The 14,700-nt window shown below is 34.5% G+C and overlaps 2 protein-coding genes across 2 annotated transcripts in view; one reads left to right on the top strand and one right to left on the bottom strand.

The window, feature by feature from the left end:
• The window catches only part of LOC134229722 (SUMO-conjugating enzyme UBC9-B), a 74,007-nt gene that overhangs the window by 4,626 nt on the left and 54,681 nt on the right, over positions 1-14,700 (top strand). The window lies entirely within an intron of this gene.
• LOC134229711 (uncharacterized) lies at positions 288-14,630 on the bottom strand. The gene is made up of 9 exons (XM_062711483.1): positions 14,380-14,630; positions 11,118-11,290; positions 10,823-10,888; positions 10,025-10,130; positions 4,768-4,883; positions 4,215-4,306; positions 3,985-4,070; positions 3,830-3,866; positions 288-1,993 (listed from the first exon to the last, which is right to left on the bottom strand). Exons 1-9 carry the CDS (start codon positions 14,431-14,433, stop codon positions 1,899-1,901), a joined length of 825 nt encoding a protein of 274 aa, XP_062567467.1. The 5' UTR covers positions 14,434-14,630; the 3' UTR covers positions 288-1,898.

Here is a 14,700-nt window from a genome sequence, read left to right as displayed (position 1 = left end):
ACCATGCCCCCCCCCTGGTAAACGCGAATATGTGTGAAATGGGTATGAATAGTGAAAGAGTTGAGGCAATAAAAGTCAACACTACCCCCCCCCCCCTCCACGAAATAGGTTTTTGACGTTTGGGCGAGTTTAGTGTTTTTTTTTGGTTTTTTTTAAAATCAAAACATTCTTACAAGACTTGCAGACTAAGGTAAGTTGAGTGAGCATTTTTGAAACTCTACTCTCTCTTCCCAGGATTACATATGTCATTCAAATTCACAGGAAATTAACAACAGACCAAACCAAAACTGTTTTTACATCATTACATCAGATTTTATTCCATTATTTACAATATCACAGAAAAAAATATTATACAATGCTAAATTATACCATACATGCAATTAATTTTTCAACATTTCTTCACAATTTTTTCTGGCATACATTTACTTTTATTAAATTCTAAAAAGAAACACAGAGACACATTGTATTTCAAAAGAGTAATTATTTAGTAAAGGTCTCATTACATTGTCTGGGTAGGCTGCACTGATGTGATATAATTCTCTCCAATACATCATTAGCGGTATGACTAAAAAAAATCTTCTTTAAGTTGGTTTATGTAATGATCATGTAATGATCAGACAAGGGCAGAACAAAATACAGTATCATGAACCAAAAGAACTTCTTAAGGGATTTCATAAAGCTTTTCTGCTGAGTAATTGAAATGAGACACCAAGCAACAAAAACTTCGAATAATATGGTAGTGTACAGTTCTGAATGAGCGCTTATGAGGAAACAAGCTAATTCAGAGAACTTATGTCCCCCGCTGAAGGGAAAAAAGAGTAGGATGCTCAGATTTTTCCTTTACATTTCAATGTCAAACTTGGATTCCCTATAGTGGCCCATCCTAACCCCGGGAGTCATATTTAGAATCTACACTAAACCCAGGATGCTTCCTTATAACTTTCAGCTTTTCTGACCCAGTGGTTCTCTAGAAGATTTTTTTATGACCCCATTCTATTTTTGTCTTCACTTGATTAGCCTTCATTTTCTTGATCTTTCATTTTTTTTTAACAATTTAAACTTCCCTTTACCCAAGGATGCTTTGTATAAACTTTGGTTAAAATTAGAAGTTAAAATGGAAAAGTTTAAAAAGAATCAGACAGACAAATGGACTAATAAAATCCATGTTTGCCATGGACTTAACACACTGTATAAAATGTGAAATCTTAAAAGGTCATACGCAATGTTCTTCTCACATTAATGGGTTCTTCCCTGGAGTTGAAGAGTTCCACTAAATGAAGGACCTGTGTGCAATACTTTTAATGTCTATATATGGATTTGTACACCTCTTCTCAAACAAATTTTGATTTTAAAAAATCTGGAATTTATGTTTTGTAATTTTTGTACATTTTTCTTTGAATAATGCGAAAAATTTCATAATTTTATATCTTTTCAAAACCCCTGGTATTACATGCTGATTTTTTGTCTAAGAACATGTAATGGTATTATAAGCTTAAATTTACAATATCTTGAAAAATTATCAGCAGGTAAGGTACCTTGCGTATGTCCTTTACTGTAAACAAACTCAATATAAACTTTCATACTGTAAACTCTATAGAATTTAACTGTAAACGAACTCAATATACACTTTCATATTGTAAACTCTCTTTAAACTATTACACTGTAAACAAACTCAATATACACTATCACACTGTACTGTAAACACATTCACACTCTAAACTCTTAAGAAATCATCATATTGTAAACTCTTTTAAAGTGTATCATACTGTAAACTCGTATAAATATAATGTCATACTGTAAAATCTCTATATCATACTGTAAAAGTCACCAGAGACTATTATACTGTAAACTTTCTGTAGACAATCATACTGTAAACTCTTTATAGCTACATAGAGAGTTCAGTGTTTCCAGCCCACTGCATGGCCATCCACCATTTGCGGCTCCAGGAAACCTCTAAAAGAAGAACCATCTGCTGTCCACCTCGCACCATACCCTGCAGAAACAAAGAAAAACTGTCATAAGAAACAAAAGTTTGATTATATTTACTAAATACCACAGTATATCCCTTTGGATATTATGGAGACCATGTATGTTATGCAGTCATTCTTAAATTTCACTCCTTTCATCAAGAATAATCTCTTTTTTCTAGTGTCCCAAGTGTTTTAGTGTCCCCCACTTTCGCAAAAGCGAGGGAACATTAAATCTCATTTGTCTCTCAGTCTGTCACCAAAACTTTATAACCTTGTTCATAAATTTTTAATGCGAAGAGATAGGGCTTTCATATTTTACAATTACATTACCTGTGACAAGATCTTTCCAAATATAATGAATTTTGACCTATTAACCTTGACCGTGAAGTTTGAATTACTTTTCAATAACTTTAACATTACTTTAAATTGGTCATAACTTTCAAAGAGTAAAAATAGTGCTTTCATATTATACATTTATATTACCTATGACAAGGCCTTTGTAAATATACTATGATTTTTGACCTGTGAATTGACCTTGAAGTTTGATTTACTTTTCAAAAATATCTATCCTTATAACTTTTGAATGAGAAGAGATTGGGCCTTCATGTTTGACATGTGCATTGCCTGTATCAAGATCATTAGCAAGCTATCTTTTTTTAACCCTTGACGTTGACCTTCATTTTGACCTAATTTTCAAAAAATTTAACTTTGGCGATCATTTTTAAATGACATATGATAGGACGTTCAAATTTGACTCAATATGCCATAAATGATGGCATCCAATCACTAAGAATCGGAAAGTGAGGGACCAAAACTCTTTGAATTAGAAATAAATCCTAAAATACTGTGTTTATTTTTCCTGATCACTGAAGTGTATACTATACATTAATTGATTTCCATAATACACAGTAAACTAGTGCAAATCCTGCCAAGAAAAGCCTTTACAAAGAAAGCTTCATCTATATAAACCCAAACTCCCAATATTGACACATGATTTGCAGCATACCCATAAATTGTTTTGTTAATAATGGAATTGATTCACAAAATAACAAATTTATTTCCTCCTAAATTCTCTGATTTCCAATAACTGGTCCGACATAACAATACGCAGTCCCCAAATTCAGATTCCTTGATATACGACCAATACAGGGAGTCATTAGATAGGGAAGAAGGAACCATGAATAATAATAAACTACCCTTAACTGACAAATAAGGTTGATGCTTGTAGTGCATAATTATTATACATAAATCATTCTTCCTTCATGAGTATGAAAGCAACACACGAAAGTGGAGAATAATGACAATAAGAAAATTGAATTTATTTGATGTGCACACAATGGTAAACAAAATTATCTAAGAAAACAAGAGGTGCAAAGGGCTTCACAATCAGCTGACTATCACAAGTTTTTCTAGATATGACTAGCCAAGCTCCATCCAAAGATCCCAAGACTAAATCGTGTGGACATGAATCACAAAATCATGAAAAGTATTTTTTGCTCATTACCAAATGCATGAAGTCTGTTGACTAGATGTGCAAAAGTTAGAGTACAGAAGTCTTTAAAAATTTAGAGCATTTTACAGATTTGATGAAGTTAGCCCCACCTGAATCTTTAACCCTTGACAAGAGGAAATGAAGTTCAGAGTTATATTTAGCAAAAATGTGTTCAATGAGCCAATGTGTTAGGAAGAATTTCAATTATTTTAACAATTATAAAATCAATTTAATTTTACTATGCAGTCTGAAGAAATTTTGACCCAAAAGATGTAAATTTCACTAAATTACTGTGCTATGGGTTTTAGGTTGGGCTAGTTTCAAGGTATGAAGAGACCCACATTTAAGTAAAATTTAAAATTCTTACCTTCCTCCTGCCTGACTTCTAGTATGTACACATCATGCTACAAAAGAAAAGGACTCCAATATTAACTAGTGTCCTCTTATCTTTTCACTATGTGCAGATAAACTTTCAAACAAAATTATACAGACACCTTAACACCAATAATTACAAATACTTACTGGTAACCAGTGAATGTTAATCCAGGTCGCATTGTCTAAAATTTTGTTCACTATTGACAATGCATATTCATTCTTCTGTTTTTCAGCTGAAATGACAAAAAAAAAATCATTGCTTCACCACGAGTTTGTTTATTCAAAACTTTGCTTTAGAACTACATTAATGCACAGAGAGAGAGAGAGAGAAAGAGAGACAACTAGACAGACAGACAGACAGACAGAGGATGACCCACTTCCTGTGCAGCCTCCCCACCATGAGGTTGAATTGTCTCTGTGGTAGTGTTTGGACAGTGCTCTGGCCCCGACACTGATCTCTGCATTGGGACTAAAAGTAAAATAAAAGAGCGGCTCATATAGCTGTACTGTACTAAATGCCGTGAAACATTCACTCTATATTTTTTTGTGTACCCCTTTGTACTGGATTCAAAAGAGACAGAAAAAAATCTCTTTGGAGAAAACTGACTAGACAATTTAAAACAAGGTGAAATTGTTTGTAAGTATGACAGGGTGAAATTATACTTTGCAAAAATAACCCTGCATGTATACAGTAATTCCCAAACTACTGTAGACGTACTTTTTTCCACGGGGTCATAATTCCGTGTAATCTCTATTTCTGTTTAATCCACGGGTAGAAAATTACGCGGATTTTCTAGATTGTCACTAATTACTTTACATTTATATTAAGTACGCTTGGACAAATTTCCGCGGAAAATTTGTGACCGCGTACATAGCGTAAATTAATACCGCGCGGAAAAATGTACTTATACAGTAATTGAGTAACAGTACCTGTGTTTTTCTGTGAAGGATCTTTCCAGGCATTCTCGACTGGCCGGCCAAATTTCCTGAGTGCCCACTGTCTTTCTTACTCCCAATAAATCCAGCATGCCCCTCTTTCCCAGAATCTAAAATAAAGGGTAAGTTTCTATAGTCTATACTTCATTTTCTAATTAATATATTCATGATTTGAACACTTTACTGTATTAATTTTCAAGATTGTACCCACCCCAAAAAAATGTGAAACCTATGGTACACATTTTAGTGAAACCCTAGAGGGGCTTGAATTATCTAAAACAATGGTACACCAATTTACTCAGTTTAAAAAATGAATGTACACTCAATATGTAAATAAAAATATTTCTAGACCAAAAAATAACAATTTTCCATTGGTGCATGAATGGTTATGGGAGGACGATTTAATTTTGAGGGGAATGATGAAGGGGGTGGGTGGGCAGCATTTTAAAATAAACTGTCCTCCACTGACAAAAAAGAAATAAATTGACCTTGATGGAAATATCCCTTTTATCTTGCAAAATAGCGTTCACAAGACCAATGAGTTGCCCTCTTCTCCCTGTTCTCAGTAGAGTTTAAGAGTTTTGAAGTTTGCTCCACATGTATAGACACAAAATAACAAGAGGCCCTTGGGCCACATTGCTCACATGAGCACTGTAGCTTGGAAAAAAGCAGATATCAGTTTATTATTGAAAAGTTTAAACCCAAAAGTGATCTCAACCAATCCTTAAAGTGGAGAAGGTATGATTTAAACAAACTTGAATCTACACTAACTAAGGATGCTTGCATATTTCTTTGACTACCTGTGGCTTTATTGCCCTTTACATCTGAATTTACATTGTGGCCCCACCTACCCCCGGGGGTCATGACTTGAACAAACTTGAATCTACACTACCTGAGAATGCTTCCATATGCATAATTATGACTAATCATGTCTTTGCCATTCTTGAAAAGAAGATTTCAAAAAAAATTTTCTCCATATGTCTATGTAAAACTTGGGATTCCATGTTGTGGCCCGGCCCTACTCCCAGGGGTCATGATTTGAACAAATTAACTTGAATCTACACTACCTAAAGATGCTTCCCTATAAATATGACTAGTCATGGCTTTGCTATTCTTGAGAAGAAGATTTTTATAAAAGAATTTCCCTATATATTTCTATGTAAAACTTTAGGGGTGAAACGATATGCCTCCTTCATGGTTCAATACGTATCGTAAAATTTGGTCTCGGTTCGGTTATTTTCAATACGATACATTTTGATAGAAGGAAACTAATTCAACTGTTGTGTTATGCTTTCTTTTACTTACCAGTAATCTAGTCAAAAAAAGTATGTGCGAAATGGATATAATAAATCAATTTAATTGATTTGACTGTTAAAAATTATTTTACAAACTTAAGTCCACAAAAATTTACGTTTTTGAACTAATTATACAGAAAAGCATGTTTATACCTTATGCCAAACCCGACTGAATGACGATCCTGCACGAAAAACGAACCGAACCGAAAGTAGAGATTTTGTATCATGTATCGAACCGAGAAAAAATACCGCGGTGAACCGTTTCACTCCTATAAAACTTTGATCGGCCATTATGGCCCCACCTTACCCGGAGGGGTCATGATTTGAACAAATCTGAATCTACAATACCTGAGGATGCTTCCATATAAATATGATCATTCATGCCTTTGCTATTCTTGAGAGGAAGATTTTTAAAGAATTTCCCTATATATTTCTATGTAAAACTTTGATCCACCACTGAAGCCCCACCCTACCGCCGGGGATCATGAGTTGAACAAACCTGTATCTACACTAACTGAGGATGCTTCCATATAAATATGATCATTCATGCCTTTGCTATTCTTGAGAAGAAGATTTTTAAAGAATTCACCATATATATTTCTATGTAAAACTTTGATCTGCCATTGTGGCCCCGCCCAACCCACCGGGGTCATGATTTAAACAAACTTCAATCTACACTACCTGAGGAAGCTTCCATATAAATATGATCATTCATGCCTTTGCTATTCTTGAGAAGAAGATTTTTAAAGAATTCACTATATATTTCTATGTAAAACTTTGATCTGACATTGTGGCCCCGCCCAACCCACCGGGGTCATGATTTAAACAAACTTGAATCTACACTACCTGAGGAAGCTTCCATATAAATATGATTTTTCATGCCTTTATTATTCTTGAGAAGAAGATTTTTAAAGAATTTCCCAATATATTTCTATGTAAAGCTTTAACCGGCTATTGTTGTCCCACCCTTAGCCCAGGGGTCATGATTTGAACAAACTTGAATCTACTTTACCTGAGGATGCTTCCCTATAAGTTTCATCTTTCCTGGCATAGTGGTTCTTGAGAAGAAGATTTTAAATCACACCACCAAATTTTCACTATTTCTGAATTAGCTCCCCTTGAATAAGGGTGTGGCCCTTCATTTGAATAAACTTGAATCCCCTTCACCCAAGGATACTTTGTGCCAAGTTTGGTTGAAATTGGCCCAGTGGTTCTTGAGAATAAGATGAAAATGTGACAACAGACAATGGACAAATTTTGATCAGAAAAGCTCACAAGCCGAAAGGTGAGCTAAAAATTGCACTGGGAGTCCCAAATAACATTACCATAAATGAAAAAAATGGACTTATTTAAAACCAATCATATCCTGTCATTTCAGGGAATTTAAGAGATCATCTTTAGAAATGATTGGTGAACTGTTCCATCTAGACATAATCTTATTGACCATGATGTATATCTACAATAGATATTTGTCCTTGGCAAATGTTAAAGAAATTGCTTTTGTCAGGATGTTTCATTGAGAGCTCATTACTGGTTATAGAACTGATTCAAAGCATGACATTATGAACTGATAAATCGTTCCTGAACTTTTCAGACAGTCTTCATAGAACACACACCATAATGATCATTGAAAGAATGGGACTTAATTACTAGTTCAAAATTGGTTTAGACAGAAATCTTAGAATCTACCATTTGTTGGACATATACATCACACATGCCTTAATTTGTTACTATGGCAGCCTTGACAACTTAAAACTGACAGTGAATCTTACTAGAAGTATATCCTTGACCCTGTGTGCTATCTGACAACTTAACACTGACAGTGAAATCTTACTAGAAGTATATCCATGACCCTGTGTGCTTACTATCAAGTAATCTTACTATAAGTACGAGGGGTGATCAAAAAGTTCACGAACTAATTGAATAACTTCCATAAAAGAAATAATATTTAGTTTCAGTGTTGATCATATTTTAAATTATTCCTCTCCAATTTTAATGCAAATCTGCCACCGTTCTGCTCATGCGCGAATCACGTGATATAGGGGGTCAAGTGATCCCCTCCAAAGCATTCTGTCACAAAAGCTGAAAGATTTTTTAGAGTTTTATATTTCTTTCCATGTAAGTTAATTTTTATAACAAGAACAGTTCATTTGTCAGAAATGGTCAAATCTTGGCAGCAGAATGGGTGGATAAGAATATCCTATCCAAAAATAAGCATTGCGACCATCAAAACCCAAATTTTCTGTCTCGGGGGAGACGTTTATTCAAGGTGGATAGAGAATGGGTGCTTCCTTTTTATTATATCTAATATGTTTAAAATCTAAAGTAAACGATATCTTAAGTATTTAATAATTATATTATTGTTGAAATATTCAACTATTTTTCAAAGCGTAAATTGGAGGTATTTGATAACAAACTGCATAATTAAAAACACATCTCTCTTCAAACTTGCTTTTACTGGGCAACATAACAAGTATCATTTTTATCCATCTGCCTTCCTTCACTAAAATGACCAATCCAATCATGGATTGAATTTATAGGTAGTCATTTGTTTTAATAAACTGTGTACAAATTATTATACGCTACTTCAAAGGGATTTCTAAGATATACCATAAATTTTACAGTCGTTTGTTGAACGAGTACGACTGAAACAACCATTTTTCGTCACAAGTGACCTACATAGTGACGTCATTTTCATACTGTGACGTCACAAACAAGTAGCAAAACTTTATTTATGCTATTTATAGAACTTATGTATGGGTATGTGTGTACCACATCTTTTTCTAATCTGAATTGTTGTTTTGTAGATATAGAGATAGTTCGCGAACTTTTTGATCACCCCTCGTATATAATTGACCCTTTATGCTATTTGACAGGTAATCTTACTAGAAGTATATCCTTGACCCTGTGTGCTATTTGACAGGTAATCTTACTAGAAGTATATCCATGACCCTGTGTGATTACTATCAAGTAATCTTACTAGAAGTATATCCTTGACTCTGTGTGCTTACTATCAAGTAATCTTACTTGAAGTACCGTATAAGTGGAAATTTTAGCGAGACGCAAATTTAGCGATTTGTCCTTAAAAACTGGTAATTTATTTTTAGCGAGATGTTATTTTAGCGATTTTTAAATGCACACTAAAGAAGCTATTACAAATAATGCGCAATTAATTTTTAGCGATATTCAATTTTAGCGATCTCGGCACCCTCGCTAAAAATGCCAAAATTAAATCTTCGCTAAAAATTCTACTTATACGGTATATCCTTGACCCTGTGTGCTATTTGTCAGGTAATCTTACTAGAAGTATATCCTTGACTCTGTGTGCTTACTATCAAGTAATCTTACTTGAAGTAGATCCTTGACTCTGTGTGCTATTTGACAATTTAAAACTGACAGGTAATCTTACTTGAAGTATATCCTTGACTCGGTGTGCTATTTGTCAGGTAATCTTACTAGAAGTATATCCTTGACTCTGTGTGCTTACTATCAAGTAATCTTACTTGAAGTATATCCTTGACTCGGTGTGCTATTTGTCAGGTAATCTTACTAGAAGTATATCCTTGACTCTGTGTGATTACTATCAAATAATCTTACTAGAAGTATATCCTTGACTCTGTGTGCTATTTGACAATCTAAAACTGACAGGTAATCTTACTAGAAGTATATCCATGACACTCTGTGCTTACTATCAAGTAATCTTACTAGAAGTATATCCTTGACCCTGTGTGCTTACTATCAAGTAATCTTACTTGAAGTATATCCTTGACTCGGTGTGCTATTTGTCAGGTAATCTTACTAGAAGTATATCCTTGACTCTGTGTGCTATTTGACAATTTAAAACTGACAGGTAATCTTACTAGAAGTATATCCTTGACTCTGTGTACTATACTGACAATTAATCTTACTAGAAGTGTATCCTTGAATCTGTGTGCTAAACTGATAGCTAATCTTACTAGAAGTATATCCTTGACCCTGTGTGCTATTTCCTCCTCACCCCAAAGCTCCCATAGGGTCAGTAGGCCCTCCAACAATGGGGTGATAGTCTTAAAATTGGCCTCTCTGTAAACCACAAAAGAATGGAGTGGTGTAACAGCAAATATATTAATTCACATGATATATGACTGATTTTATATTCATATTTTTTTATTTTATATTTTTATTTAAGCATTGAATTCATATTTTGAGATGTCTTCGGTCCTATAACACACCTGGCCCTGCCGACAAATTGAATACTGCGCCTTGCGCCAGGTGTGTTATAGGACCGAAGACATCCCAAAATATGAATTCAATACTTATATTTACATTCTTTAATTTTTCCTCTTCATAATTGTTTATTTCGGTTATCTTTAATGTGAATTTAGTGCCCTTCAAAACTGGTGTGCTTTATAGACATAAGAGCCGTTTGTGACGTTTGTGACATCGTAATGTTAAATAACGCAAACCATCATTGCGAGGAAAAAAAGTGACAAATTGATTTTTAATGCACATTTGTTGTATTTTTTCGGTTATTCAACAGGTTAATTTTTTTTTATTAAATTGTGTCAAACAGTGTATATTTTGGTGTTCATAAAGTATTGAAAATGCATATAGTTCCTACTGTGTATTCTAATGCGCGGTGACAAGGTTTAGCGCGTGTTATTGAGATTTGAACGTCATGGATTTCTAATGGATTTCATAAAGAAAATTACCATGAATGTAAATATTTGATTTTATACTATTCTATTTAGATGATTGAAGGTTAATCAACTTACCTTGCCTGAGTGTAGGATTTTTCATCCAGAAGATCATATTTTGGTAGATCTAGCACTGGACAATATCTATGAAAAAAATAAAATCTTGCTAGGCTTTGACTGTCTTAATATATAGTCAGTGCTAAGAGAGACATGGTTTACTGGTCATTGACTGTATTACATGTAGTGTATAGTCCATACTAACAAGGACATGATATACTGTGCTTTGACTGTATTAGTGCATTATGCAGTCAGTGCTAGCAAGGACACAATATATATATACTGGTTTTTACTGTATTGGTTAAAACATAATTACTTATTCTCCATCCATAGCTGCAGCATATTGCCTATCTCCCTGTACAGTGGGTAGGAAGGGTATCCAATGATTGTCTCCCTGGGACTGGATGGTTTACTGTCCGTTTCCAGCAATGCTCTGATGTCATTCTCTTCCAGGGCTTTTGTTGTCTCCTTCAACTCGCTCTCCAGTACCTGAACAAAAGTTTCACAGGTAAAGTCAAGCCTTGTAAATCGAGATTCAGGTGTTAACAAGTAAATAATCCTGATTCATGAAACAGCTGGATTCCTAAACCATAGCTTTTACAAATATATTTGGCAAATATAAATATTAATTTTGTTCCCCATAAATTTTCCCCGTAGCATGAAAGGTCCAGATAATTGGCATCCTGATTAGTCCAAGGCTTCATTGAATTACAGAGGGTGCAGAAGTAGGACATTTCTCTGAATTTCCTCAATTCTAGTAGAATTTCATCATATTTGAGATACTTTTCTCTTCAGAAAACATAGAGCCCAAGCTTGCCTATCTGAGATTTTTACACATAAACTGCATCTGATACTAGTTTATAAAATATATAAATTTAGTAGATATGCAAGCTTGTGCTCTTTGTTTTCCAAAACAAAATGTGCTCTAAAATCAATGAAAATTGGCTTAAAAATTCGAAAATTCAAAAATTTTCCTATTTTCTGACCTCAATGTGACCTCTGTGTATTTCAAATCTTACAACCAATACTCATTTTGTGGATTGGGTTGACAACAGGTTTTTATTTTATATAAACTGTTGCATCATTCTGAAAGACACTGTCACAAGTGACATAGTGTCAATGTTCGATATTAGCTTATTGTACAGGTATTGGTGAGAGTTATCTTTATTTGGGCGTTAGGAGTTATCGTTTATTTCATTTACACACTATTGGTCACTGACTTGTACTTGTTGCTATTTTTATCAATGTATACTCGTCGAACCCATTTGATTAGTCTGGTCAGTTATTTATACCGGGTGTTGGCTAGTGTTTGTCAGATGAGGTCTGGACGCCGTGAGTTATACTTTACCCATGCTTAGTGATCTTGGGTGTGCCTCTTATATAACCCATGCTGTGTGAACTTGGGTGTGTACTGTTTCCCCTGCTGTGTGATCTTGGGATTCAGGGATGTTTGTAGCGGCGTTGAGAGCAAGACCTGGGGGCCGACAGTCTGACTTTTATGTATAAAATGCCACAGCTCAGTAAGTTTTTACACTTTACAATATTTTTGTTGTTAGCTTTAAAGATCAATTTTCTAAAACTGTTCGCAATAAAGCGAGAATGTATATATTTACGCTCTAATTCATTTACTTGTTAAATGGAAAAAATACATGTTTTCTTTTGTAGTTTGTTTGTAAAAACTAGTATTTTGAACAGATATGTGTTTTGAATATTTCATTAGAAAACCCTGTGAAAATTGTAGGTGACCAAAATTGTATATTAAGCTTTTGTTCTGGATGGGAGGATTGGTGTACGTGGTGAGGCTACTTTTAGGATATGGTGGACCGAAAGGGACAATAAGGGACAATATGGTGGACCATACATTGCGATGTGGTGTGAAGTGTGAATCTGTCCAGTGATGACCATGATTGAACTTTTGGCCGTTTTCATGTTTATTGTACATATGTAGATAAATTTATTGTTAATTTTTATGAATCTTGTTATTTCTTGGTGAACAGGAGGTCTTCCAAAATATTATTTGTTGCTAATACAAATTTAAAGAACCCATCACAACTTGAGGTCAGTTGTGACAGACACCCAAAATCATGCAGGGGCTAAAAAGGGGTCTTACGCTATCTTGTCCTTTGAATTAATATTACCGAGATGCTTCCATATAAATAAGACATGTAGACAAGCAGAAATCTTTGATCAACCATCATATTCCAATGTAAAACTTTCAATGCCCATTGTGGCCCCACCTTTATACCCAAAGGACTTTGATTTAAATAAACTTGGATCTAAAATACCTGAAGATGTATCCACATACGTTTCATTTTTCTTAGCCTAGCTGCAGATCTGTAGCGTTATGGTTTTATATATTTGTCTTTGACCATAACGCTACAGATTCCGTAAGGCAAAAAAGGTGCAATTTACGGCTCAATATTTTTTTTTTGGCGCTTTTGGGGAGAATTTCTGCACTTTCTAGCATTGGTCAATCAACTATCTTTCACTCCCTAATTCTAGACATATTCTGTAGCCAATATGTATATTTTATTAACCTCCCAACCATTTATAGTTGTCCCTACAGGCAATAAACTCGCTTGAGGTGAATTTTCAGCAATCTAACAAATAATTTTAATCAAGCGAGTTTATCACTTGTAGAGACGACTATAAAGGGTTGGGAGATGGATAAAATATACAAATTAGTTAAATAATGGGCCTAGGATTAGGGAATTAAAGGAAGTTTGTTGACCGATGCTGGAAAGTGGAGAAATTCTCCCCAAAAGTGCGCAAAAAATCTTGCGCCGTAAATTGCACCTTTTTTGCATAGCGTTATGGTCAAAGACAAATATATAAAACCATAACGCTACAGATCTGCAGCTATTTTTAGCCCAGTGATTCTTGAGAAGACTTTTCCAATGCATTTCCATGTAAAATTTTGATCGTTCATTGTGGCCCCACCCTACCCCAGTGGGCAAGTTTCATATTTCTTGGCCCAGTGGTTCTGGAGAAGATGTTTAAAGATTTTCCCTTTGTATTCCTATGTAAAACTTTGATCGTTCATTGTGACCCCATCCTACCCCTGGGGGTCATAATTTCAACAAAATTGAAACTACACTTCCTGAGGATGTTTCCAAATAAGTTTCATCTTTATTTGCCTTAAATTGTGGTTCTGAAGAAGATTTTTAAAGATATTTCTTAATATATAGTTTCCTATGTAAAACTTTAATCATCCATTTTGGCCCCACCCTATACCTGGGGTTATGATTTGAACAAACTTGAATCTACACTACCTGAGGATGCTTCCATAAAAGTTTCATCTTTCTTGACCCAATGGTTCTTGCTGAGAAGAAGATTTTTAAAAGATGCAATTCATTTTCACTAATTCTTAATTATCTCTCTTTGAAAAAAGGCTTGGCCCTTTATTTAAATAAACCTGAATCGTCATTACCCAAAGATACTTTGTAGCAAGTTTGGTTGAAATTAGCTCAGTGGTTCTTGAGAAGTCGAAAATGTGAAAAGTGTACGCACAACACACACAGGCATGACGAAGTGCGAAAACACTAACAGATGGTTATGGGTCACCTAAAAATACATACCATAAGGACATATCTGGATAGTTGAAGCTTTCTTGAGGACATTCTCTTGATCATTTGATATACTCCAAAAAAGATTTTCAACTGGACTTTCCACTTTTGGACTGTATCTGACTAATTGTAGGTCTCCCTCGAACAATCAGCATCACTCACATGCAGGTGAACACGATATGTCTCTCAGATTGTTATTTTATAGCTTACATGATATCATAGCACATATCCTCATAACATTACATCTATTAGAAGTTTCGTAAACTCATGTAACTTTCAGGTGAAATTGAGAAATGTCTGCATGCAAAGAGGGGATAACTCGGGAATAAACAG

The sequence above is a fragment of the Saccostrea cucullata genome, unplaced genomic scaffold (genome assembly GCF_032062105.1).
Source record: "Saccostrea cucullata isolate Sc308-1 unplaced genomic scaffold, CSIRO_AGI_Scuc_v1 ctg30, whole genome shotgun sequence".
In the NCBI taxonomy this organism is placed as follows: domain Eukaryota; kingdom Metazoa; phylum Mollusca; class Bivalvia; order Ostreida; family Ostreidae; genus Saccostrea; species Saccostrea cuccullata.
Note: the sequence above shows the minus strand (reverse complement) of the source record. Positions and strands in the feature narration are given on the sequence as shown.

Coding starts and splice junctions, on each gene's coding strand:
- LOC134229711 (XM_062711483.1), bottom strand. CDS start 14,433: ATGATCAAGAGAATGTCCTCAAGAAAGCTTCAACTATCCAGATATGTC. Junction 11,291..14,379: donor TATCCAGATATGTCCTTATG/GTATGTATTTTT, acceptor ACTTTTGTTCAG/GTACTGGAGAGCGAGTTGAA. Junction 1,994..3,829: donor AGAAGTCAGGCAGGAGGAAG/GTAAGAATTTTA, acceptor TTGTTTCTGCAG/GGTATGGTGCGAGGTGGACA.